Source organism: Idiotropiscis lumnitzeri, chromosome 3 (genome assembly GCF_059441095.1).
Source record: "Idiotropiscis lumnitzeri isolate Australia: NSW breed Sydney's pygmy pipehorse chromosome 3, RoL_Ilum_1.0, whole genome shotgun sequence".
Taxonomy (NCBI): domain Eukaryota; kingdom Metazoa; phylum Chordata; class Actinopteri; order Syngnathiformes; family Syngnathidae; genus Idiotropiscis; species Idiotropiscis lumnitzeri.
The window spans coordinates 31,456,689-31,484,565 of record NC_142393.1 but is presented as its reverse complement, the minus strand read 5'-3'; the positions used below and the strand labels follow the sequence as shown (position 1 = coordinate 31,484,565).

General features: G+C 40.9%; 1 protein-coding gene across 15 annotated transcripts in view; it reads right to left on the bottom strand.

Annotated features, from left to right (window-relative positions):
* atp11a (ATPase phospholipid transporting 11A) overlaps positions 1–26,534 on the bottom strand; it is a 30,973-nt gene extending 4,439 nt beyond the window's left edge. For 8 of the 15 annotated variants that reach the window (XM_088289684.1, XM_088289690.1, XM_088289691.1 and 5 more), the window contains exons 1-28: positions 26,011–26,534; positions 11,483–11,605; positions 10,399–10,488; positions 8,625–8,753; positions 8,385–8,465; positions 8,210–8,317; positions 7,921–8,049; positions 7,712–7,815; positions 7,558–7,605; positions 7,337–7,401; positions 7,144–7,225; positions 6,465–6,615; positions 6,170–6,367; positions 5,975–6,088; positions 5,832–5,891; positions 5,599–5,765; positions 5,428–5,499; positions 5,220–5,293; positions 5,027–5,130; positions 4,756–4,937; positions 3,280–3,528; positions 3,006–3,183; positions 2,789–2,891; positions 2,552–2,697; positions 2,408–2,467; positions 2,193–2,320; positions 1,834–1,969; positions 1,313–1,336 (exon numbers count right to left, since the gene is read on the bottom strand). In XM_088289684.1, coding sequence (XP_088145810.1) covers positions 1,313–1,336; positions 1,834–1,969; positions 2,193–2,320; positions 2,408–2,467; positions 2,552–2,697; positions 2,789–2,891; positions 3,006–3,183; positions 3,280–3,528; positions 4,756–4,937; positions 5,027–5,130; positions 5,220–5,293; positions 5,428–5,499; positions 5,599–5,765; positions 5,832–5,891; positions 5,975–6,088; positions 6,170–6,367; positions 6,465–6,615; positions 7,144–7,225; positions 7,337–7,401; positions 7,558–7,605; positions 7,712–7,815; positions 7,921–8,049; positions 8,210–8,317; positions 8,385–8,465; positions 8,625–8,753; positions 10,399–10,488; positions 11,483–11,605; positions 26,011–26,055 — 3,150 coding nt within the window. In that variant the 5' untranslated portion in view covers positions 26,056–26,534. The remainder of the gene's footprint in view (positions 1–1,312; positions 1,337–1,833; positions 1,970–2,192; positions 2,321–2,407; positions 2,468–2,551; positions 2,698–2,788; positions 2,892–3,005; positions 3,184–3,279; positions 3,529–4,755; positions 4,938–5,026; positions 5,131–5,219; positions 5,294–5,427; positions 5,500–5,598; positions 5,766–5,831; positions 5,892–5,974; positions 6,089–6,169; positions 6,368–6,464; positions 6,616–7,143; positions 7,226–7,336; positions 7,402–7,557; positions 7,606–7,711; positions 7,816–7,920; positions 8,050–8,209; positions 8,318–8,384; positions 8,466–8,624; positions 8,754–10,398; positions 10,489–11,482; positions 11,606–26,010) is intronic. The other 7 variants (XM_088289685.1, XM_088289686.1, XM_088289687.1 and 4 more) reach the window with 7 other exon arrangements.
* Positions 26,535–27,877: the final 1,343 nt, after the last annotated feature.

The window sequence follows — 27,877 nt, the reverse complement described above, 5'->3', positions numbered from 1 at the left end:
AACAGTAAAACATACAAGAAAATATTATTGAAGAATGTGTGCAACACGAGTCAATCAATCAAACAGATGGTGAAGAGAAACATGACACGAAGGGAGGGACAACAGGTGTTGATAAGAATGACACTCGAGTATGCAGTTGTCATGTTGATGCAAGATTGGGTAATTAAATAACCAACAACATATTAATAACCCTGGACCCTGCATTTCCCTTGCATCTTCGTATTGTTTGATTCTGCACAAAGTAAGAAAACCTTTTGCAAGTCGAATCCATTTCAATTCTCCCATAAAGGTCATAATCACTAATGGCCATTAGTGGATGGAAATAAACAACAAATGCACAAGGTGCCAAGTAACCTTTCAAACACTAAACTTTCCTGTACGTCAACAACAATAAAGAAATCCTCCCACAGTACTTACAGAGTACACAAAGAGGCTTTTGCACTCCTTAATTCTTACTCTTAAAAAAGGATGCAGACAAACACCTTCACATTGGCAAACTACCCACTTTGTACTCTACCAAGATGTTCACATGTGCAGGTGCAGCACTTGATGTTCAGCACTTTATATTAACATCAACATAACTTTTTTGTATTTTGCACAAAAGTCACAGTTTCATGTTAACAGTGTGATACTTGAATTTCAGTGATCTACGGGTAACCGAAAGACACTTCAAAGATAATGATTAATGACCTTATGACGCAAAAGGTTCAGTATTGCATAGTGCAATGAATCCTGGGAAGCGAAGATTGGATGAAAAGTATGCGAACAAAGTATTTGTTTTCTTCATAACAAGTGTCAGTTGAATTTAAAATGCAAAAAGTACAATAAGTTTCTCATCCCTGGTCGAGATTTTTACACTTACTGTTTATTTCTTTAAAGTGTAGTCTATACAACATTGGGCACTTGCACTTGTTTGTAACCTTACATGCAACTAAAAAAGGTAGAGAAATGGTCCAGGCACCATTTTCTCACCTGAAACAGAAATTATTTGTACCTCGGTGTTCAATTGTGAACCCTACAAGGCAACGTACATCACAAAAACTCGTACCTTGGAGAACAAAACTGTGGACGCCCTACAGCACCCTTTTTTTCTGAGCGTGTAAACAAATTGCACAAGGGAGGTTTGGTGTAAGAGGAAACATGGGTATGAGTGAATGTGCTCCGAGACTACAGCTGGTGTGCCTGCAACAAGCGTCGACAGAGGGACATGAGATGAGAGGTGAGTGGCCAATGACTGGTTCTGTATAAGGCAGTGTGACGGGTCAAACTGGGATTCTTGGAGGGGTTGAGAATGAAACGTGGGGACGCTTACCATCTGTGTGTTGGTTGTCATTAGCTGGGAGAAGGAAAAGAGAAGCATAAAGAAAAGGCAACACAAAGGTAAGAGGAGAGGAAAACAAAGGCCAGAAAAGAAAATCATAACAACTAAACAACAGTTTGCCGGCTGGAGAAAAAGTGAAAGTGAAAACTGATGCAAAGAAAAATAATCATGAAGCTGACAAAGTTTTAGGACAGTAACACCGGCCAAGAATGAAAGGAGGCAGACTGATGGTGGTGACATTTGAGCAGAGAGTCTAAATGCTCTCTGATATCTAACACCCTTCTGGCTTGACAGCAGATCCGCACCTGGACATTGTGCCCGAAGAAACGAACATTAAACTAGTTAGACAACACTCAAACTATTTGTGGCTTGTTGCACAACTTTGTACAACCAGCTATTATTTCCTTAGCCTATTCCTTCCCCACTTTTCGCTTTTTTTTTGTTATGGTAACCTCAATTGTGAATTAAAAATAGATTTAGCAATAGTGTTGTTGTGGACACATTGGTGCTACCTGTCCGTTGCTGGTAAAGGTGGTGTTGTCAAATAGGAAGTAAGCCCCAAAGAACATCACAATGGCATCATAGACACCTAAGAGAGTCCAGTATATGAAGATGGGCCACCGCAGTAACGAGTTCTTGGCAATGTCTCTGCGGAGGTAAGGATAAAACATCAGCAATAACACAACTACCGCTACTAATCGATACTTCATTGTCTTGGAGAAGTTACAGATCAGGATGCTATGAGCTACTTTTCTTTTAGCAAATACAGTCCATCCAGTCTACTGTATTCTGTTCAACTTTGGAACCATTACTGTCACCCTTTTTACCAATCTGGACAGAAAGAAGTAAGCTAACTATGTTGAGCTTGAACCTGTACAGAGATGGGTCCTTCTTCAGGATGTCCATGTTGATGTGCTGCTCGATGAGACTGTAGACCAGAATGGGCAGCGAAGTGAAGCTAATGTTGTACAGAGTCAAGTAGGCGGTATCATACAGTGGCTGAGGATGAGGAGAGACACGATGATTTATTTGATTATTTGCTGTGTCTTTCTGTGCTTTTCTGTGATAGTGCGAGCGCATCTCTACCTGTTGTGAGAAACCACAGAAGAACTGATATAGGAACTGTGGAAAGATGAAACAGACATTCTGCGGGAAGAGAAGCAGAAACATGATTGGTCTCCTGCACGTTGCATGAAAGCAACACACAATCCACACAGTATGTGACTTTACCTTGTAAAAGAAGTACTGTACAAGTTCAGAGACGCGTACGTAGTAATAGTGTCCATGGACAAGCAAAATCTTCTTGAGGTGTTTGAATTTCGGAATGGCGTAGTCACTGTTCCTCACTGCTTGACGTCCCTCTTTACCCATGATACCTGAGGGATAAAGCCAGCTATTTTGTGTCTTAAAAACTGCTCCACATCTGTAAATGCTTGGATGTGCAAAGTGTAAAGAAAATGTGTTAACCTATGCCAACATGAGCTTCAAGGATCATGCTGACATCATTGGCTCCGTCTCCAATGGCAAGTGTGATTGGATGCTCCTTGGAGGTCTTGATCAGCTTCACAATCTAAAAAGGTCAAGGAATTGGGTAACGTGACCTTATGAGTGAAAACCAGTAATCCTTGCTCGCCCATTTTAGAATATGAAATCATCAAATTAAGAGGAAGAGTTGCCTTTGTACCTGTGCTTTCTGAAGAGGTGCCATTCGACAGCAAAGTACGGCACTGCAGTTGCGGCAAATTTCTAGGAAAATCTCTTTGTAGTTTCCTGAGTTGGAGTCTTCCTGGCCTGGCTTCATCACTGTTGAGAGTGTTGCTCCGTCGATGATGAGGCCATAGTCCATGTAGTCACCTGATAAACTGCAAAGTCACAATATAGCACTGTCCACTAACCACATGTCTTTCAGTTAAAATTCCCCAAAAGTCGCGGACTTCTTTAAAAAGTCGCAAACACACCCAGAAATGTCCCTGCTCATTCCGCCGCACTGCCTGAGGACAGTTCTGCTCAGATCAAACAGGACATCATGGAGGCTCTGCTCCTCTGTGCGCTTGGTGGTCAGCTCCAGGATCTGCGTGTTGCGGTGGAAAAGCTTGCTGGCGTAGCAAGTGGCGGCTGCCGTCTCCATCTTGTCACCGGTCAGCACCCACACCTTCATTCCAGCCTTGTGCAGAGACTCAATGGTGTCTGCCGCTTTTTCTTGCAGTCTGAAACCATCAGGTTCCAGCAAGCGTCAAGGAAGCAGCAATTAGTGCACATCAAGTGGGTTGCCCATTTAATTTGCTGTAGCTACACTGAACAAAAATAAAAAACACAACACTTTTGTTTTTGTTTGCATTTTTTGTGAGCTTGACTCAAAAATAGAACTGTTTTTCTACAAAATGCTCAAAAGGCAATTTCCCTCAAATGTTCACGTTTAAGTCTGTGTTGTTGAGTATTTCCCCTTTGTTGAGATAATCCATCCCACCTCACAGGCGTGGCATATCAAGATGCTGATTAGACATTATTGCACAGGTGTGTTTCAGGCTGGCCACAATAAAAGGTCACTCTGAAATGTGCAGTTTTGCTTTATTGCAGAGGTTTATGGGGGGGGGTCAGAAATATCTTGTGGAGTGACCAGCATTTGTCTCACGCAGTACATGACATCCCCTTTGCATAGAGCTGATCAGTTTATTGATTGTGCCCTGTGGAATGTTGGCCCACTACGAAGTTGCTGGATATTGGCAGGAACTGGAACATGCTGTTGTATACACTGTTACAGAGCATCTCAAACATCCTCAATGGGTGGCATGCTGGACGTGCAAGAGCTGGGACAGACTTGTGAACACTAGTTGAGGGAAATGGCTTTTTGGTTATTTAGAAAATTTTTAGATCCAGCTTGTGAAAAATGGGAGAAAAAACAAAAGTGTTGCATTTATATTTTTGTTCAGTGTATATACGGTAACCACAGTTGTGACTAAAAAGAAACAAGTGAAGGGTCAAACGCAGGACAATTTTTTTTCTCTGCTTCACTCCGCAAAGTACAAGCTGACCTGCAATGCCCGACTAGCTAACGATGTATTCGCATGAGCGACCAATTGTATCATTCAGCGAGTCGTTAAGGCAGTAGCATGCATGAAATCAAGAACTGATTCTGTGGAATGAAGAGAGAGAGAGAGAGAGAGAGAGAACTCAGAGACATGAATTCCATCTATTCATCCATCCATTTTCTACTGCCTATCCAATTTAGGTTTACAAATGAGCTAAACCCTATTCCAACTGACTTTGTCCAATCACAGCACACATGTAGACAAGGCAGCCATTCACACTTTAGGATCGGGTAAAGAACCCAAGGGTGTAGAGAACATGCAAACTCCACACAGCGCTGAGCCAACATTACCAATACCACATCCCCAAATGTGTTGGTGGTGACCCAAATGAATGCCATCATCTACCTGTCTTCCACAGCAGTGGCTCCTAGCAGGATGAGGTCTTTCTCAATAATGTCATAGGCCTCCGCCAGCCGTTTTTCCCTGTCCTGTAGTGCCAACTTGGCTCGACTCAACAGTAGGCACACCTCCTGGTACTGCGCTGGACTGAGTGGCCGATATGCCACACAGAGTGTCCTAAGACCCTCCTTGGTAGAGATTCAGTTGGCACATGATTAATGCAGCAGAGATATATGTTACAGTAGGCCGTTGTATGTCTATGCGTGTGTGCTCTCACCACTGCATTGTGCTCCACCCGAGCTCTGACTTGATCCACCTTGCCTGATATAACCCTTGGGAAGATAGACGAGTCTGCTCCTTTGCAGAAAAGGTACAGCTCACCTTCATAAAAGGGCAAATAAACAAAGAAGAAATATATAATCTATATATAAGAACTCTGATGACTAACCCAAAATGAATAACCATATTACCAGTGCTGGCCCTGACAATGACGCTCATCCTCCGCCTGACCGAGTCAAAGGTCAGAACTTCCAAGAGTTCAAACCTGATGGGTTGGGGAGAAAAGAACAGAATAGTTTCCCTACATCCAATTAACTATTTAATAGAGGCAGACAAATAATTATCTGCATTAGAGAAAACGATGGATTGAAAACAATAGTTTCAAGGAGGGACACTAACCTCTCAATCTCCTCCTCTCTGTTCAAGATCTCCATGTGGCTGTCCTTGAGTCTCAGATATGTGAAGCCAAGTCTTCAGCACAACAAAAATGTTAATATAAGGGCCTCTATGCAAGGTTGCACAATATTTGCGACTGAGTGATTCATGTTTGTGTGTGTGTGTCTAAGGCACCTCTTCATGCCCTCCACAAGTGCCACCTCATCTGGGGATGATGAGATGTAGAAGGAAGTGGGCCTGCCGTGGTGGATGCCCTGCTTGATGCCATCAACCGTCTCCTCCTCTTTCACTTGCACAGTGTGGCATAAGCACAGTGCACGAAAAAACAACTCCTCACGCTCCTGTTTTGAGAGCCGACACTCACTCGCACAGGAAACAAAACACACTCAATATGTGGCCTTACTCACCCTGGCCTCAGGACCTGGAGATGTGTCAATCATGTCCATGCTATCTGCACCAGGTATAACCTACACATGAAATAATGGAAGGATAGAGGAAGTAAGGAGTGCTGAAATTGATGCACACAACACCACAAGACTTTTATTACTACCTGTCCATTACAGATAGCTTGGGCAACATAAACATGCCCATCCACACAGCACTCGATAAATTCCATGTTGTTCTCTGTCAGCGTCCCCGTCTTATCAGTAAACACATACTCCACCTGGAAAGAAGAATAAAAGGCTCAACCTATGAATACGCCAACTGGAGAAATTTTATCACAAAGGGGAAGACATTGGAAAACCTGTCCTAGCTCTTCATTCAGGTCAGATGTGTTGACCACCGCTCTCTCCCCAAGCTCCTGGTCAAACATCTCATCATCCCACATAATAAAATAGGAGCCCAGGAACTTTTGCATCTCCACGGTGACGTACATGGAAACAGGGATAATGTAGTTGAATAGGACCATGAAGGCCAGGAAGTCTGTGAAAGCCCTGATGACCTGTGAAGCCAACAGAAGACAGTAAGAAGCTCAACAAGGAATAATAAGCCTTTTGAAAATAACCAGCGGTGTTTCTTGATGCTAGTAACAGACTCACAATGTTTCTCTGCCTCTCTGTCTCAGTTCTCTGATCGTACCAGGGCTCGTCTCTGATAGGGTCAGCCTGCCATGCGTATTTTAGCACCGTGTTGATAAAGGCCTTGCTGATTAGAATGCATAGGTAGACCACCAAATAGGCGTTCATTGACCTGCCAATGCAAAAGCTGTTAAACATCCATACTACTACTCTGCACAAAATGTGTTTGGATATAAAAACTTGTGTAAACGTGATGGTGGCTGAGGTGTTAGCAGATCTGCCTCGGAGTTTTGAGCTTTGCTGTTCAAATCCGGTCGTCAGCCTTCTTATGTGGTGATTTGCATGTTGGGTTTCCTCTCACATTCAAAAACATCCCTCTAAGATTAATTCAATACTCTTAAATTTCTCTTAGGTGTGAATGCAAGTGTCAATGGTTGTTCGTCAATATTTGGCCTGTATAGTGCTGGCGACCAGTCCAGGGTGTCGCCCCGCCTCTCACAAAATCAATTGGGAAAGGCTCCAGCTCAGCCCAACACTTGTGAGGGTAAGTGACTAAGCGCTATAGAAAATGGATGGACAGTGGGAAAGATGACTACGAATAAAAAAATACGCAAATTGATAAAATGATAATGGAGGCTCCATATTTCCGATTTTAGTAGTTTTAGAAGACCAATGGATGGGAAAGTAGAGAACAGATTACTTTTCTACTGCAGAGCGTTTCTGAGACTTGGACTGGTAGTTGAGCGCCATCTTTGTTTCCATCCCAGTGTAGATGGCAACTGCTAAAATAAGGGAGTGACAGAAATATTTGTTTGATGAGAATTTCTTTTTAAGGGAGCACTGACAAACATTACCAATATGGTCCTGAAACCGTTTTTTTTTTTTTTTTTTACCATAAATATATTCAGTGTTCTTTAGCGTGGCTCCCCTGAGAAGCAGGTTCTCTGATCCCAATGGCCTGTTAACAGTAACAATATAAATAAGAGCATTTTCAGAACTCGGGGACTTTAACATAAAGGAAAAACTTGTCATGTGTAATATCTCTGGTAGAGCAACACTGATTATAAAACGTGACAGGTACCAATATACCTAGTATGTGAAGGGATAATATTACCTTGCCACTGGCTCGTTGTTCATGTAAATGTTGATGCGGCCAACAAACCTATTAGGGGAAAAAAAAGAAAAACCGGAAGAAAAAGAAAATGAGAAAATGAATTCTACAAATAAGAGTTTGTGGCAGGGTGCATGCAAGAGCAGGTTTCACTGACTTATACAGGTCTGGCTGTGGTTGTTCACATTCGATGGTAGCGTGGATTGAGTCCACCTCCTTCTCGGCGTTGTATGCTTTGGTGTCTTGCACTGCATAGTATGTCTGAAGGTGGAGGAAATGCAAAACATTCTTGACTTGGGCAAACTCTAGCAGAAGAAAGGTGAGATATCAAGTAACTATCCAGCATAATAATAAATGCTAACGCACCTTGTGACTGCTCTCGCCATCCAGACTGGCTGTGGTGACAAAGCAGGTTCCATCATCACGGGACGAGGACAACAGGATGAGATCGCAGGGGAACGATTCATCTTCCTTCACAAAAACTACGTCTCCCACCTGAGGCAAATCGAGCAGAGGTATCTCATCCCTCATCCATTTGCGACTCAAGTGTCTGAGTGCATATATGACCCAAAATTTGAGACACACATTCAAGTGGGTTGCAAAAGTAGCAATACAATTTAATCATTATTAAAAATAAAATAAAAAACATACACACCCGCAGTTTACGACTCTGCTTGCGGATCACTTTGCCATGTTGCAGCACGTGGACGGGACACTGGTTGACAGCGTTGTCGGCTTTGTGTCTCAGCCAGTCCTCGTAACCCTGAGAAACAGAGAGCGTGCCATGGTGGAAGGTGAAGAGGACATGACATCAGAACTGAGGCTCTCACCTGTTTGATTGCTGTTACTGTGATGACAAAGAAGAGCGGCAGTCCACTAGTGACTGGACTGGTGGGCGTGTCAATGATCAACTGAAGAAACACAATAGATGGACATTTTCAAACTTTGAAAAAAGATACAGCAATGACATCAGCCCAAGCAGTGCCATTTCATTCAGTTCCACATAGTACACATTTTTATCAAATTCAAAGGGTACAAAAATAAATAAAATAAATACAACTTTATAGCACCTTTCTAATGATATAACAATCCCAATGGTACAGTGCCAAATAGACCAAAATGGTGGCGCTAGACACACTGGAGGATTGGTTTGATATACACAAAGTCATCATTTGTGTGTTATGATGGTAATGGGAAGGCTAGAACACAAAAGGTACATTTTAGCAAACAAAGGTAGACTTTTTCATGTAATAGCAGCCACAGACAAAGGTGAAAAAAAAAAATCAAATATTGGATAAGACTTTCTGATCCGTTGTTTATTTTGTAACAGGCCTGGGTAATTAATCAAAATGTAAAAACATTCGAACAAAGGGTGGGGTGTGTGGGCAAGTTCCCGATGTTGTGAAAGTACCCTGAATGTATGTTATTTGAGCATGTAACGTTATGTGTTTCTGCACTCCTTGGGCGTGCTTAAAGCCGTTGAATGACACCACAGTAGGCATTTACTGTAAAACTAAACAAAGTCAGAAAAGAAATACACACATTGTAAATTTAAACACAGGACACAATTAATTAAAAAAAAAAAACATCATCGGTGATAATGCTATTGTCAATGAAAAACCCCATTGTCATACAAACCAAAAATTAGCATCGACTTCTGGGAGTTATATTCATTAATATTGACACACAAATGCTGTAGGAACACATACAGGTAATATAACAAATACTCATAGCCACATTTTCTTCCCTTCGGTGAAAAACGAACAATATCAGTATAGCTGGGACAGCTGACATTTATTTTGATTTATTTTTTTTTTATTGCTATTATTTTGATATTAGTGATAGACCAATATTCTTTTTTTTAGGGCTGATCCCGATACTGATTATTAGTAGTTATGGAGGCCAATAACCAATATTTCAGGCCGATATTCAGTGGTTGAAAAAAAGGGAGAAATGGTCTCAAAATTTATTGAAATAAAAACGGCAAAACTTTAAAATGGCCCGGCCGAAAAGCGGTCTATCACTATTTCATATATTCCCATTTATGAATTTTCTGGTTGTTCTTTCAAGTTATATTTAAATTTGAATTTATTTAATTCTTCAACAGGATATGGCACAAAATAGAGCCCGGAGGTCCCACGATAGCCAAGTAGGTCTCAAGACTTGTGAAACTAAAACTGGAACTACAAAATAAGATAAAATAAATACGATAAAGACGTAATGGACATGCCGGTTTCACAGTTAGAATGTTTTAAGATGCAATGCAGCAAAGGTGTGGCCGCAGCAGAATAAAAACAAAAGAGGCTTGAATTTCAAATAATATTTACAATGTTATTTTATATGCTACAAAAACAATAAAGTGTTCAAGAATAAAGTGTGACAACATGCGAGAATGAATGAGCATGAGACAATGATGGTAGTTTGGAGTAGTTGAGTTTCGATATTTGAATAAATACAGGTTTTGAAATCCTTAAAAAATAATTTGTATTCATCAGGATTTCAATACCAATTAAAATAATCCCGAATGTTATTTTTTCGCATAAGCGCCCAGCCCTGCCTTGTAATATTTCTGACCAGTTTATGTCATTAACAGTCTTACATACACACTAGTATGATGTCACATAATTTACACAGACGATGCAGCTATGAACGTAACACTTATGCTGTACATCCAACAGGTGAATTCTAACTGAAAAGAGTCGCTGTTCCTGCTCACTGTTCCAAACTGTACCAAGGTGAAATAGTTTTTGATAATAATAATACTACAACTACTACTACTACTACTAATAATAATAATAATAATAATAATATAATAATAATAAAAACATTAATGTTACGCTTTACCTGAACCAGAAATATGATGAGAAAGTAGAAGTTGGCAACTCTCCTGAACTGCTCAAACATATTCTTGGGGATGAAGTTCCAAAATGTGTACTGGAAACACAAAACAATAGTCAGTTTATCTGGGACAATTCAATTAATGTTTAAACGTCTATAATTCTTCCAACTATCAAAGCCACCCACACTTTTAGTCTGGGAGTTTGATGAGTGGTTGTAATACAATGGTGTGGGCCTGATTTACTTAAAATTTGCATGTGGAAAATGTGCAAACAGATTTGGAAGCAGATTCACTAACTCAGGGGTCTTTAGTCCTTTTCCTCGAGGGCCGCTGTCCTGCCACTTATTATTTGAATCAGATGTGGCTTGGAGACAGGAGTCTCCACCATTGCACTACGATGGGTAACATAGGATAAAAACTTTATTTGATTTTTTTTAACTCATTAACCATTCACACAGCAGGATAATTAGTGTGATTTTAGGCCTGAATTTCCCCTCCCGACAATCAAACCTGCGTCTGTTATGTTGACATTTAACAGTGACATGCAGTCAATCAGAAAGTGAGCTGATGAGGTGGCGAGGAAGCAAGGTGGGGAATCCAAAATTAAAAAAGTCTTGGCACAAAATAAAGTCCGTGCTTGCTCCACTCCTTTTCTTTTTGTCAGTTTTTAAATCGCCATTGCCTCCTCTTTGACTGCCAAGCTTGTTTACTCTGAAGCCACGTTTAATCTGGAGAGGTTTTGTGAGATATCCCATGTGACCTGGGAATATTCATGAATAAAATCGGTTGGTGTGTGATTGTTGAGTGTGTGTGTGGCTTTACACCACATACTGTACGCTAAAACCTCTTATGCCCGTTTTCTTTTTTTTTTTTTCTTTTTTGGGCGTGCAGTCAGGTTGGGGGCGATTCCCTGAATAATCAATGGAATAATCAATATGACAATCGATTCCACAAGGATTAATTTGCGACAGATGTAATTGCAATCATGCAGTTTTTTTTTTTTTAAATGAGCGTGCAATTTAGCGCCTGCTAAATGGCATCTTAATAAATCAGGCCCTGTGTGACTAGCTCTCATGTGCATTCACTGACCTTAGAGGACACTATGCGGTTGTCTGGGAATCTTTGTTGTATAAAGGCTTCCGTCCCTGGAGGAGGCTCCTTGTGTCCAATGTAGACTGTCCTGCTGTCCACCCAGTTCTCCTCACCAACACACTGCAGGGAATTTATCACAAATCATACAGGCTTCACAGTGCATTCAACAACACTTGAAGTTTTATAAAAACTTATTATTTTGACTGGCCCAGGAATTGAAGCATCATTTCAACAGCAGCATGTCATGTGACACCCAACATATTTCTAACAAATATTCAAGATGAATGAGTTGTTTGTTCACAATAAAAAGCATCTTTTGTTTCCACAGATACAGAGAGTCGCGCGTGATTCAGCCTGGTATGCAGACGATGCAAACGCTCAATCACGCACAAAATGCAACATGTAAAAGATGAAAGAATTAAACTCCTATTTACCCTAATTTGTGCCCCTCTTTGTCATTTCTTGATTTGAAATCATGCTCTTGCCTTCACATTTTTAACTCAAACAATGCTTCCACACCCATTGGCTCATTAAATACCCCAATGAAATGGTTATATGCACTAACAACTCAAGGCATAAAAGACCTTACGGTGTGCTGTGTGCAGTATACTAATGACACTCTTCAACTTGAAATATGGAATTAGATGTTCCATTAAAGTTGAAACAGCAGCCTGATATGACCAGCTGGATTTTGTTCAACTCAGTGCAGCTCATTTCAGAAAAATGTGCAGTGTGAATACAGCAAATATAAGGAATGTGTTAGTGGTGACAGTTGATGTTGGACACCAGTAAAGAGTGCTGACTAATCTGGCCATCAATCTTTGTCTCACTTCAATCAATAAAACAATCAATCTTGAATATAGCAAATTGATTTGCTCTACCTTCACTAAAGCTGGTATCCCACTGAGCAGCGAACGCTTGTGAATGCTTGCGAACGTAGCACATTTTGAGGTTTTGTCAAGGTTTTAAAAAAAACGATTTGGGACAAGTAAAAAGTGTTTGTGAACATTTCTTTCACCAATCTGTGAGAGATATGCAAAGACATGGAGCGGAAGTCATGACTGAAGCAAAGCATCATTTATTCTCCGTTTTTTTGTGCATACTCTGGCTTCCCCCCACATTGCAAAAACATGCACAGTAGGTTAATTGAAAACTCTTAATTGATGGAGCGTAATTGATTGCCCATTTTTACTGCCATCTTTGGGCTATGTTTCCTTTCCATCACGCGTCTCGCTCTGCAAGGCTTCTGAGTTCATAGTCGCCCTGTTATCGATTGAATTCAACTTCCACCAGCGTTCGAGCTTTTTGCAGAAAATTTAATCTAATCAGATGGCATCCTTACAAAATAAAACTCTTCATATACTATGAAAGCTGCCAATGTGAGCTGTGATCTTCAGGCTTTGTGTGTAACTGGAGACATTAGGCTATTCTGAACCCTGGTAATCTCTTCGAGCGGCGTTTCAAGTTTCAGGACATGGTGCCTTTCAGAAGTTTATTTATAGTTTGAGGGGAAGCGTTGGTGGTCAGGATAGAGGGGAGATGGATGCAGGGAGCTTACAGACTTTATATCTGTCTGCCTCAATTAGTGCCACACATGGAGTTATATACACAGTCACACAAACATCCCTCGCCAGTCCTGCCTCACTATAGTTAGATATATTTAGAACAAAAAAGCTCCACCTTTCCTATTGTTCTTCACAATTCAGTTTCCTCAACTCAGCATTGCAAGCAAGACATGGAACCACCCGCTACAGTGAGTGCACACTTCCTTAAAACGCTGACAAGATCCCAACACCCCCTACCCCACCACCAACGAAGCACCCTCTGAATCCTGATTCATTATTGTACAAAAAAAAACTCAGAAGCAAGCTTGGATGAGTTTATCATGGTAGTGCCTTGGCTTAATGCTGGAAAACAACTTAGTGATGAACTTGAACAGAGATGGTAAGCAAGAGATGACACTTCTTTGAGGTCCATCATCAGTCACCACGGAGCTCTTAAATGCTCTTCAGGATGAACCATTTTCTCAAAAACAAACTCAGAACAGAGGAAGTGGCTCTAGCTGTGAAGGTTAGGGGCCAACTAGTCATATATTTTCACTTCCCGTACATGTATTAACAGGTGCCCTAGTATGTTGGTCCATGTAGTTTACCAACAATGATGTACACATTAGGGCTGTGTGAAATGTGGTCTGTAAAGATAACCCACAGGGTGGTTGAATCACGGAAACGGCTGACCATTGTTTCTATGCAGCTTTTGAGGTTGAGTCATTGTCGTCATTGATAACCTCCATCTTTTATCTCTTTATCTCGTTTGCCAACAGGCTGTGACAAAGACAAAGTCAACCTCGGCAAATGATGGTGGTCTGTTCTCTGTGATACGGCCACGGCCGCACATATATGCATGCACGCACACATACACACTTGAATGAATCAGACATGCCAAATGAGTCGGTGTTGCTTTGTTCTGCAAATTGGACAATAGAGCATGTGCACATCAACATCAACATCAGAGCACTCTCAAATGAAGCAGTCGAAGAGAACAAAATGATATCTGACTATAACACCGATCTATTTCCTCACTTTGAGACCTGACTAAGTCCAAATAGAGCGGATCAACACTACACAACATTACTGTGCAAACATTTGGATGGAAGAAAAAAATTAAAAATAAAAAAGAAGCTTATATACATGCTGTTTCAATTTGCAGAAAACAGTAGCATACTGGTGCAAACAAAACTAGCGATATAAATGGTTAAACTTACAAATCAAGAGGAGTAAATTGTGTCAGTACTGAGAGAAGGTCCGTCAGTCCGTCACTTATCGACGACCGTTTTGCTAGCGAATATTGGGAAACATTGAAAACCTGACGGACAAAGCAGGTTTCCATCCATCACCAGAATCTGCATCAACAGGGTCTGTGCCGACGGACCTTCTCAGTCTATCAGTTAATGACTACCGTTTTGCTGACGATTAACGGAAACAAAACCCAACCATCCTCAAAGTTCCGACTTGTACAAGTCTTGGGATTTTTTGTAATGTCTTTTTAATGTGCTGTATTTGGGTTGTGAGTACCGCCAGCAGCTATCACATGACAACATGTAACCATGGACAGAGTCTGGGGGTTGTGGCGGATGGTGGACGGCAAAGTGTGGAGAGGTGACGTCAAACACAACGCACTGCTAAAGCAACCTTTAAGATTGGTCAATGAAGTGGCCCAGGCTGTACAAGGCCAGTTCCCATTTGGACGCTTCCTAAAATAGCGTGGACAGTCAGTGGTAAAAATCGGCTTTGACGATGAATCTGATTGTAATTAGACATGCCTGCAGTGTTAATGCAGTAATGATTTTATGGCATTTTTTTCACGACACTCTTGCCACTATTAGAAACAAAATATTTTTTCCTTAAAACCTTCAGTCAATTGGCACAAAGCATTCTCCAAGTGTGGCAACCTTAAATGAAATGGGAATGACTAATATATAATGTTTCTGTCCCATCAATTCGTTAACATGTATATAGATCTGATCCCTTCTCGTTTGCTTAAAGATGTTTTTGTTGGCTCTACTCTACTCAGTAAAATCAATTGGTATTTATTAATGATCAATAGGTTTGTATTAACGGGTTACGAACTGTAGTCATTTTTAAGTGGCTGTAATCAAACATCTGCATAAAAAGCTACCATACTTTCCGGACGCTACTTTTTTCATTTACGATGTCAAGAATTTGCACACACACCACGCCATTCTGCACATCAATTGTTTTTCTTCAATTATAATGTTTTAAAGATTGAGAGAAGCAAAATCTAAACCGTTATTAACTTTGGATTAATCTTCCAGCCCTATTGTATATAAAATATTTATATGGCTTCACGCCGCAAGACTGTGTTTTGCTCACCCAGAAGTGGATTTCTCGGGTGTGGCCTGGGCTGGCCGTATTGTGTGTCCCAACAACGGATGTTCTGTCTAAGCTGCAAGGGAGAGCAATTGCGCACTGTTTTACTCTCTCAGTGCACATCAAATGTTTGAAGTACAATAAATAAATAAATAAATGTATTTTTACAATAATAGCTTTTATTATTATTAATTGTACAGTGGCATTTTTGGTCATGTTTGTAAATGTTACTCTTAGTGATAGACCGATTATCAGCTGAGCCAATTATCGGGGCAGACATTTGGCCTATTTCTTAATTTGCAAGGCCGATAAATTAAAAGATGGTTTATTTTGGCTCGCTGAGGCACACTCTCTCTGCTGCTTGTGGCCCTGCCTCCAGAAGCAGATTGGGTTGCCCACAACACCATCGGTTCCTTGTGCAGTGGGTTGCAGCCAATCAGTAGTAAGATGCCAGTTTGCTTTTTCACCTTGAGTCACACGCTCTACAAGAAAGGTCCAGCGAGCAGAGGAAGGAAAGAACAGACTTTGCCCAAATTTTAATAAATGTCAGTCTTCTACAATTAACAACTAATAGAAACCAAATTTCCGTAGTAAACTTTAAAGAGATCTTTGTTTTAATTGAACTATAAGACATGCAGCTGAACCTGGGAGCGCTGTGCACTTTTTGTTTGACTTAAAACTAAGTTAAAGATAAATATAAAGATTTCCTTTTTAGTCCCACAATGGGGATATTTGCAGTGTTACAGCAGCAAAGATATAGATCGCACAAAGGCGGTGGCGTAATGTAGCCGACAATGTATAACATTAGCAGCAGACATTCAGAAAAAGCAAACCTATGCGAATAAACACAGTATATACACACACGAGTATATATAGAAATCCCCATGTATATACACTACTACATGCCACAATATAAACTAGTGCAAGGAAACACTCTTAATACACATGTATATGTTGTGGGATGTTGTAAGTTAAAGTCTAAAAAATCTTTAACATGTTGTCAATCACTAAAGTTTCTTAATAAACATGTGCTTGAAGGCGTTTAAACTAAGTCAAGTTTTGGAGTTTTTAGTTTTCAAAATTTTGATTTCATTACACCCCTTTTTTCAACAAATGAATATCGGCTTCATTTTGTCAGAATAAGCGCAATACAATTTTCACCTAAAATCGTTCAGCTCAAGCGGGCACATGCATGTGCAAACGTAAACATGGAAGAAAAGCAGGTTGGTCCTCTGGGTGGGAAATTCAAATAAAAAAAGAACACAGGTGGAACAATAAAGACGCAGGTAGTGATTATCTCTGACGGAGCGAAGGAATCCAAATTCCATTGCAGCTATTCAAGTTTACCAGCGTCTCTATCTGTGCCTGTATTATTAATCATGTGAATTTACAGCAATAGTTATTTTAATTGTGTAATATATACAATAAGTTACCTGGTATTAAATGCACTATATAAATAAAGTGCCAATGGGGAGCATTTAGCTCACATGCTACCCAGCCACTAATTTGCTACATCAACCACATGGCTCCGGAGAGATGTTTAACCACTTGAAATAAGGTTGCTGATAATATTGAAAGGGAAATAAGTAAGAATTGAGTGGCTGCATGGGCGTGTGTGCCTGTCTGTGTCTGTAAGCCACATTAGAGCTGGAGCAGAAGTAGAAAGCGAAGCACTGCAAGTGAAAGTCGATAATGGCTGTGTCTGTTTCACTACTTTGAGCCACGGGAAGCCCGTATGACAAAGACGACAAAGACGGCGGCAGTACATGGTACACAAAGGAACAGTGGAGGGAAGACAGTCGCGTTGATGAGATGTTCATTTCGCTACTGGCCAGTGGCTGCCTTGAGGATGCACTTCTTTGTTTTGAACTTTAGAAGTATGGTAATTGATAGGTGAAAGATGAACATTTCTGTTGGAGTAAATTGAATTTTGGGAAACTATTACTGTAAGGAGATATTTAATTGTTTACATTTTCTACTCACTTTATAGGCCCTGCTGCTGCGCATGGGAGCTCACTCCAATTTTTGTTGGGATGCCATGACAATAGTTAGCCATGTCACGCTAAGTACTTCTGCTATAGGACGAAAGACTTTTTGTGAATACCCTTTGTCGGCATATATGTGACTTTAGAGTTGATATAAATAACTGCTAAATAAATGCTGCTCCACTGGACACATTAACTCTACTATAAATGTCCAATTTGCAAGAGAAGCCTTATCAGCACAAACACTGTCTGTAATGCTATTTCCCCCACACAGGCACACATCCTCTGTATTCCCAAACAAAGATTTGCAGCTTTCTTGTTTTCAGGAAAGCCAGAGCTAGGCACATGACCATTTTTTTGCTGGTACTCCCCCACCCTCTGGCTGCTATCTCTGTACCCATCCGGCCTCGACCCATCCGGCCTTATTAATAAAAATTGTCACCGCTGCCCTGATGTTTAAAAAAAAAGGGATGGATAAAGCACTCTGCAGCAGATTTTACCCCGGAATGCTGCTGTAATCTTTTATTGTACTCAGTACAGATTCATTATACACTCGAGGACTACAAGCAATGTAATGCCGAATATTCATCGGTTTGTTTTAAGTACCTGTAAGTGTCGACTCATTATTTCCTCATCCAATTAAAGTTATTTCAGTTTTTTCCACCCCTTTCCTGAACAGAGGGCTGCCCACATTTTTGTCCATGTGTGTGTTAACACACTCATGGTTTTGAGAAATCATCAAATCAAATATTCTACTGAAGATTCCCCCAGGAGCATGTGCGAAGTCGGTGCCACTGTAGTGTAACTGCTGCATTTGTCTCTGAGGCGGAGAAAACTACTGTCAGAAATTTCCTGAGAATAAGAAGCGTCATTCTTTAAATGTCAGGGGACTCGACCAAATAGTCCTCATACTTGGCACATTGTGCTCGGCGAGTGGAAGAGTCACTTGATCTACCCCCACAACTTAACTTTCTGAGTCCAAGTCACGTGGGAATACGTTTGGCTTGGAAGCATTCAGGGCCACGGATGAACAACAGCAACCTCAATTAGAAATCTATCATACATGCTTTACAATGTTATGAAACAATGCCGGTGCGACAGGAACAAAACGCTAAGTGAAAGCATGCATTGGTGTAATTGTCAGCATTTAATTATGATGGTGACTTTTGCTATAGTCAATGGGTGGTGCCATGAGCTTTGGATAGTTATGCTTCACGTTCTGTCACAACCTTCTCTTCCTACTGTAACTCAATCCCTTCTAAGTGTCTCAGAGGAGCCCAGGAAAAAGAACCAAAATGCTTTTCTCTTTTTATCTCCCACCAATGTGTACGTTTCACCACTTTACAGTGCCCTGCACATTAGTGGAAGCGCTTCTCACTCATCCCTAATGTTTGTCCCGCGGGGAGACTTTTGTGTAATGGTTTCTATTACATTGTATTGCCAGTAATCACCACCACGCAAAGCAAATACAAACAGGATAAAAAGTAGAGGTCAAAACTGCATTGCTGTCAATGCATTGATCACAAAACACGCAAAAAGTCAACCCAAACATCTGCTTATAAACACGTGGGCATACACCATTTTGGCTATTGCTACCTGATCTTAAAAAAGGTCTTTGTGGCTCACTGATGACCTCTCGCCATCTCTGTCTTATCACCATTCTATTGTTGTCTGCTTGACACTTGCACGAGTTGTGAGTCAATAGTAGCCACTCACCGCTGCTTGACAGTTCTGGCTTCAAGGGCTTTAAATATTGATTACATGATGATCAAGTGAAGAACTTTGGTCAAATCTTAAACTCACGCTTTCAGAAGTTGTTGTTTCAGCTTAATGCCCCATTATCAAGCCACTTCAAACTTTAATTTCTGTTGTATCAAGCACACACAGCACATTGTTATGATTGTTTACGAGCCCCGACACACAATGAAGCGGTTCTGCTCTCGTTAAGCATCAAGTGTGGAGAGCATCTCTCCTGATTATCACGTGGTATCCTCCCACCTCAACCACTGCAGCAAAACTGCACTTGCTGCAACAAATTCAGGGCCCATGGGGCAAAAACCAGCCTGCTAGGGGTTTCCACAAGATGAATGTGAAATTGGAAAAAAAATCTAAATAAATAACACCATAGCAGTAATTCACGATCTCATTGTGAGGCTGGGTTGCATGCTCCAAGCAGAACAGGAGAAGCTTATCCATGCGTTTATCTCAAGTAGACTACATTATTGTAAAGGTCTTCTGACTCATAAGGGCAACAAACAGCTGCAGCTTGGGTTCTGAAAGCAACAAAGAGATCTGAACATATTACCGCTGTATATACAAAAATACATCTACTGTACATGTGTATCTATGTACAAAAAAACAGTTTATGATGGTTCTCCAAAGTAAAAGTAGATGTTTGCAAATTTATTATTTTGATTAATCACAAAAATAATCAGTCTGCTTGCGTAAAGGACTATAAAAATCAAAGGCGGGAAATCAGAGATTTGGACAATTTCATTTAACATCAAATTGGACTCTCTGACCCCTGAACTTGAAATAAAAAGAGGACGAAGTTGCCGCTTCAATTTGTCACATTCAGCAAATCAGCGTACATGCTGATGGCTGTAGAATACTAGTCTTATAGTACAGCAAGCTTGACTCTTTAGTGTTGTACATTAGATGAGCTCTGTTAAATTTGCACTTCTGTTTCATGCAGCTTATGTCACTGTTAATATTTGCTTGAATGTTTTTTCTCCATTCAAACGCTGAAACTTAACTTCATCGGATAAGGTGAATCATTTCATCAGTGTAAATGACTGGGAGGGAGAACAGCATGACATCATGTGGCTGTCATGAGGCAAGACACATGACCTGGGCTGAGTAACACAGTGGAGAGTGATTTTACAACTCATGAGTTCCTCATAAGACAAAAACTGAGCAGTGAAAAGTTGAGTGAAGCTGGTGGCATGTGAAAAAAAAAGGTAACAATGAACTTCAAATTCAGCAGTGGTTGCTTTCTTTGTAGAAATTACAATCAAACATTAGCGGAGTGATTATTTATTCATGCTTAATTGCCTCATGTAGTGCTGTTAAACAATCATTTGGATTTACGCTGAGTAACGCTGTACTTTGTTTCATTATTAATACTATCCTCTGGCATCACAGTCTATAGATGGCCCATTTTCCGCAACTTGTGTAGGTGAGTTTCCACTGATGCGAAGTACAATACTTCAGGTTTAGGGGTGAACAATTTCAGGAATAAGACTCAATTGTGAATTTGTTGACAGAAATTGCCACTTTAATTTGATTCACAATTCATTCATTTTTTTTTTTCAAAACTCTTGATGTTCGGACCAGTCACCAATGTTCCCGGTGCACTTCTCTCATGCATACAGTGACGCTGGCTCGTAGCACGCACGCACATTACATTTCTGCACTCAATTCTTCATTTCCATTTTAATTTAGTCTACAAACAGGTCACCACACCATTGCCACTTCCCTTACAGTCTCAGTAACGCGGCCGAGGGGCCACACTCAGTTGTTCTATTACAGTTTGAAGCATAAATTGGCACACGCTCACAGCTGACAAGAGGCTGAAGAAGACACACGGGTCGCTCCATTCAGTCCAAACATGGGGGTAGTTTAGAGCCCTTTCAATGAGACTCTTTCGCGAGTTTCAGAGAGCAGGTGAATCGACACCTTCACGTTTTTATGAAATGACATGTTTCCCATTATGATACGAGTAGATACGACCATATTTAAACAAATTCAATTGAGAATTATGCTAAAAATTTTTATTTTCCCAAATATTTTCAAAATAGGACATTTTAGAGTTGTCAATATGTGATACCGTTAGATTGCTCACAGTTACCATACCTTCAAAATCTAAATATCAGCCCATGCCAAGTTATGTCAGAGGTCAGCAAGGGTCACATGGTCTTCATGATGGCTGCCAGCATGGCTCAATTATATTACACAACAATCAATGCTGATTTGTGGACTAGTTGTTTAAAGTGAGGGGTCACTTCAGCACACAACTCAGCTACTAGACCTATCCAAGGTCAGTATGATGCTTAGCGCGAAAGCTTTTAAGCAAACACATCTAAGAGAGTCAGTATATCGGTCGGGTGCACAGTCAGCATTTGAGATGATAGGCTGTATATTATCACTGGGCTTTTATTTACTGTCTGGGACTGGGACTGGGAATGCTTTGTTCCAGTGAGTTGCACCGCTATCACTCCCAATGTCAAGGAGAACATTAAGGTTGAAGAGAGCAACAGTATTATGACAATCTCTCTCTTGGAAAAGAGGAGTCCACGTGTTATTAACCCTGGGCTATCTATTCTCTGTCTGCTTGTTCTATGGGCGACGACATCTTTCTAATGCGACTCCAGCAGTGCTGACACAAGCCCTGGACAGACCTCTGCGCCACAACATGAAGCCTGAACTCTTTACTTGGGATGTAACGATTCACTCACCCCCGATTGGATTCAATATTCAGTTCCCGAGTTCGATTTGATTTTTTTTTTTTTTTTTTGGAAATTTCTGCCAAGCTTGTCTCTGTGCGCTCGTATGGTGCTGCAGCCATCCACAAACGCAATACACAATGATGTTTAGAGCAAGCACGTAAATGTTTGGTGCATTTTAAATGGATTATACATTATGCCGAGTTCCACTAATACTATGCAACCACCTATACATACTAAAAAAAATACTTATATGAAAACCATATTTCACTTTGCTGGGGGAACAATCCACTTTTATTGCAGAAGGGACTGAAATCATCTGAGTAAAATTAGTGGAATGTACTGCGCCAAAGAAAACGAAATAAATGTTTGATATTTAATTGTGTTTTTATTCAACCTTAACACGAGAACACCCTTACCTTGCAGAACAGCATCGTGATGTGTTTTTATATACCCTATTCAGTACTAAATTCCATTGCACTCTCTTATTTATTTATCTAACTTACATATTTGTCTGTATTATTGTTGTAGTGCACTGGAGAGGGGAGCCCTCTAATCTTGTTGCACACTTGAGTACAATGACAATAAAGGGATTTCTAATTCTAATTCTAATTCTAATTCTATAGAGCCCATGGAACGTTCTCAATGCTTGGTCCCCGCACCACGATGTGCGTTTAAGGAAATTGAGACGCTCCTTAATATAGCAACCTCACAACTTCTGGGTTTCATTCAATGTTTTGAGGAGTGAGGAGCTAGGAATGCTGCAATTGAGAGGTATAAATTGAGCCCAATCCAACACGAAAACATAATTAACAGCCATGAGATATTGTGGGCTTTAACAAACACAGAGGGCCCGATTTTCATGACAAGCGTAGGACCAGTCCTAAACGCAGTCTTACAATTCATGTGGAGAGAATTTTCTTTTGTTTGGTATTTCCATACATAGGCAAAGAGGAGTGTTTGCGTCATTGTGGGAGGAAACATAGCCAACTTGTTTGCCAACCAGTGGAAGTAACTTTCTTCTTTCCCTTTTCTACATGGCAGAAGGACTCGTGGGAGTCGATGCAAAAGATTGGCGCGCACAAAGTACGTATAAATGGTACTGCAAAAACATCTCCACTCGGCTGATGTGTAATTGGCTGCCGTGGAGTGGGCACTTGGAGACCGCCTTCTCCCCTTGATCATGCATCTGTGTGTTACAATCCCCCATCTTGAACCAAAAGTGGTGCTGCGGTCAAGGAGGTGTCTTTTAAAATATATTTGTTGATGATGATTTGTTCAATCGATTTGTCGATTGTACAAGGATTGAAAGTGAGTGACGCACACTATTGTCATATTATTGAATGAAAATATGATGACATCCACCACGCACATCCTGAGAGCTCAGAATCTGTCTGCCTGCGCCTCAACCAACTCCACTTAAATTGTGTTGCACCACCTACACCACAAATTACACCTGCTTCTAAATTATAGTCCACGTTATTTCCCAATTGTCATGGACATGTGGTAAAAAACACACTGGGGCCGCCAAAATGCCCAGCGAGGAACAACACAGTCTGTCACATTCCTAAACATGGTAAACTTGACTTTCTCCAGCACGAAAAATGGGTGTGCCTGTCTATGAAAATAAGACTCATAGGAGGCTGCGATGTGCTGACCAGGGAGGCCCAGTAAAGTCAGAACATTTACCTGCTCTTCATGTTACTGGTGACCCACGAGATAGGCCTAAAGCACTCACTCCAGGGTGTCCCAAACCCCCCCACCACCACCACACATGCACGCATGCATGCATGCATGCACAGACACACACCCCCCCCCACACACACACACCCCTACGCACACGCACAAGCACACCCCCACACACACACGTGGCCATAAAATATAAGTACTATCATCTTGTTTGCTTATGAATTATTGACAAGCAGACAGCGCCAAGGAGTACACGTGAACAACTGGCCTCCACCCCACCTATATACAACGGCATTCCTTTTCCTGGAGAGCATGGCGTCACTGAGACTCACGCACAACGATATGATTATTAAAGTTACAGCTTTTAAAAAAAAACAAAAAAAAAAACTTTGTGCCAACTGCAAGGTGCAACAGGTGGAATGCAAGCAGCAGAAGGCCGGTGATTGGCTTGGATTCGTCCACCGGATTAAGTGTGTGAAGGTAGTGAACACCAGTAACCCTTTAATCCCAAGCAGAAGGAGGAAATTTAGCTTCCTGTCCAAGAATTGCGATTAGTCAGTCGCGCGGAATGCTGCTCGACTGCAGATGCACACCTCAACACAAAGGCGGAGCAGTCATGACATTTTACACACTAAAGCACACTCAAGTTGTTGCACTCAGGTATCATTCTTTGACGGTTGTTCAATGAGAAACATTTTAAGTCAATGTTCTAAATTTTAAATAGAATAAGACTAAATTGTTAAATTTCTGTGGAGTCACCACAAAATGAAGACAGGATTATTACATTTACAGGTGAACATTGTTGTCACTACATCTAAAGCCTTCCCAAATGGTCTTGTTAAAACCATTGCAGGGGAAGCTGGGATAAATGAGAGGAAGTGAGCCGGCGGCATGACTGGACCACAAGTGAGTTCATTCATGTCACATTTTATTGTCATTCTGCACGGACATAGAGATTAGAGTGCATATTACACTTGAGAAGTGATCTTACATAACCATCCTCTGCTCTTTTGATCTAATGAGAGATGGCGGCGTTTGGAGTGACTGCTGTAACTGGGCAGCGAGTGAGCAAGGTGTACTGTATTCGTGAATGAATTGTAGCCTAAAAACACAATTCCAAACTGCCCTGATTAAAAAAGAAATTCACTCTTTCTCCAGATGGCCAAATGAGGACAGATTTTTTTTTCATAAGCATGTGGTTAGGATGATAATTCTTCTTTGTCTTTCATGTACAGACTTATAGTTCATGAAAGTACTCTACTGACAATAAAATAAACGCTCCTAAACCTAAACTAAAATATTCAGAATTCACAGGGCATGCACTCGCATCACAATCAATTCAGCCTAAAGCCATTTGTCTTGAGCTGTTATTAAGATCAATTACACAAGCAGACCTCATCAGCATCCCACAACCAATCAGTCACAGTCGTGTCTCAGCCTGCATCCTACTATGCAGCTCCATTTCAGCTTCCATGCAGCAGGGATTTCATTTTATTGCCCATTAGCAACAGTTGGGAGGCCGGACTGAAGCCTCAGCTGAGCAAGGAGCTCTCTGACTTATGTGAGCAGCGCTTGTGCGCTCAACACATTAGTGTGGGGGCCTAATGCAGAGCCATACAGGATGGTGGCTCCATTGCAGCCCATCGATTTGACGAGCAGGGGGGAAACAAGTGGGTTACATAATTCATGTGACTGATCCATTTGTAGTCCTTCCCAAATGAGATGTGGCATATGTAACATTAGTTTGTATGGACTCACTTCTGCAACAAATAAGAATTTGTTTTCTAGCATAACTGTAGATTGAAAAAAATTACAGCACATCTTTAATAATTGGATTTGCGCTCTATCAAACTTAACTATTTTTAGACACTTATCTGGTGTATGTCTTGATTGTGCATGATGGCTGCCTGGCTGGCTGCTTCTTTGCACATGTTCCAACTTGTCGCAATATACAGGCCAGTTTTCATAAAAGGCATCACTGCATTTGATAACTTCTGAAATGATTAGCTAACACAAACGCTGGGTTTTTGATTCAAACAACACACTTCTCATCTGAATATGTTTATATTACATGCATATAGACACCCAAAACCCACCACCACAAAAAAAAAAACCTGAAGAGCAAATTCTGCCAAAGTGGCTGTTTGGTCAGTGTATGTTGAAGATTTAATTAAATTCAACGCTTTTTCCAATTACAATACAATATAGCATTATTTATATACGATTTGAACTCCTCCCATACTGTAATCCCACTTAACCAAAGATGAATCATTTCAAGTGACAGCATTAAAAAAAAAGGAGTAGAAAAAAAGTTCAACTTCAATCGACGACGACAAGCTTTCTTCCCAGAATACTTTCCTCTATACCTTCTTGTGTCTTCCTTTCTCAAGTAAAACTTAATCCGGATGAGTGGTAGTAAGCATCAGTGTTGCCCTGTATATATTCATCTGTGCGTGTGTTTGTGAGTGTTCAAACAAACGGTAAAACACTGATGGCATGATCTATACGGAACTTACATATCTGCTGATGAGGGTCCGGAGAGTGCTGAGATCCAGCCCCATCCTGTCCCCCTGTCCTGCCCGTCAAATTCTTCTCTTCTTCTTCTTCTTCTTCCCGTCTCGCTCTCCGCACGAACGGCGCTAGCTTGTTCTTAATTCTTCCCCCTGGTCCATCACTTTTCTCTCTTTTCTTCGTCTCGGACTTTAAAAAAAAAATACTGTGCGACGCTCACCTGGAAAGGCGAGAAAAAGATGTGGTTAAAAGTTTAACTGTTTGGCTGGTCGGTGCCAAACGAGGTTGAAACATCCACCGATGCGTCGCTTGCGAGCGTTTAGTGTACGTACTTTTCTAATCTCCTTTCGTCGCGCTCACGACAAAGGAGCTTTTCTCTTGTGGGCGTCACGCGCAACCAGGTGTTGGCGCATGCGCTCTCGAGTGCTGTTGGTGTGGAATTACCTCCCATCAACTGACTGCAAGTCAAATAAATAAATTTAATATTAAAGAGAGAACAACAAAGAAGCTCAGAAGTAAGTTTCTTTCCTGACAGTATTGTCGCTTTCAATTAGTTTCAGAATTGATGTAACTTTTGCTCTCTCGCTCTCCCTCTGTCACGCCCTCGCCTCTCTCTCTCGCTTCTTCCTCTCCACTGGCTGAGCCAGAGGGGGGTTCTGGGCGGGCAGTGCCACCCCTGGAATCTGCGGACAGAGGACGGACCGACAGTGCTCATCTATGTAGATATCGTTAATCACCAACCTAAATTGTAGTCCATATGTCTATTATCTGATCCACTGATAATTTTCCCTGAAATGTATTCTGCTGAAAAATTAGATTTGATACATTGTGTGACAGTAAATGATGCCTAGACGTAAAAATAAAAGGTTGGGAGAAGATTTTCTCACGAAAATTAAAATAAATTACATCTTAATGTACCGGTATTTGACGATTTCAGTTTTTTACATAAAGGACTTTTTCTTCTGTATTTTTATAACTGGTTTTGCCAGTGTTTTAGAAAACACTCAGGGTTCCTGGGTTGTAAATAGCAAATAACAATTTCATTTACAAATTTATTAAGGAGTGTAAAGTTGAATCAAATTACTAAGACTTGAAAAAAATAGCAAGAATTAAGTTTAAATGTGCATTTCTACAGTCATAGCCTGTTCACTAATAAATGTTGCACTGCAACAGCAGAGCATCAAAATGTCATATTGTAACCCCTGTACTTCAATGTGAAGGAAATGGCACAACAGAAAATATTTCAAACAGATAAAACTGTATTTTAATTTCACATTAAATTATTTCAAATAATGATGGTAATTACCATTTCAAAACTTGTCAAGTCAAGTCAATTTTATTTGTATAGCCCTTAATCACAGACAGTCTCAAAGGGCTTTACATAGCCACAATCGACATCCCCGATCTTAACCCCCAGGAGGGCAAGGAAAAACTCACAAAACCTCATTAGGGGAAAAGTGAGAAACCTTGAGAAGGGACCACAGATGGGGGAATCCCCCTTCCAGGATGACCAGGCTGCAATGGATGCCAACTGGGCAACATTTGACACATACAATGATGCTATGCAATAATAGATAAGATAATGTAAGAGTCAATTGAATGAAGTGCTGCAGGAAGATGACTTCAGTGGAGTGGGTCCTCATCCAGGATCCAGGGCCGTAATATCCATGGCAGCATATCCGAAGATGAGCCTTCGATCTTGTACCAGTCAGTTGGTGTAAATTCAGTACAGCCACTTCCAAGTGAATCGCCATCACCTAATTTGGGGAATTGGGAACAGAAAAGAAAGAACAGAAATAGCAGACAGGCCAACAAGTAGTTCAATGAAGTGCTGAAATATAAGGAAATCAGAAAAGGCGCTGCATGAAGACG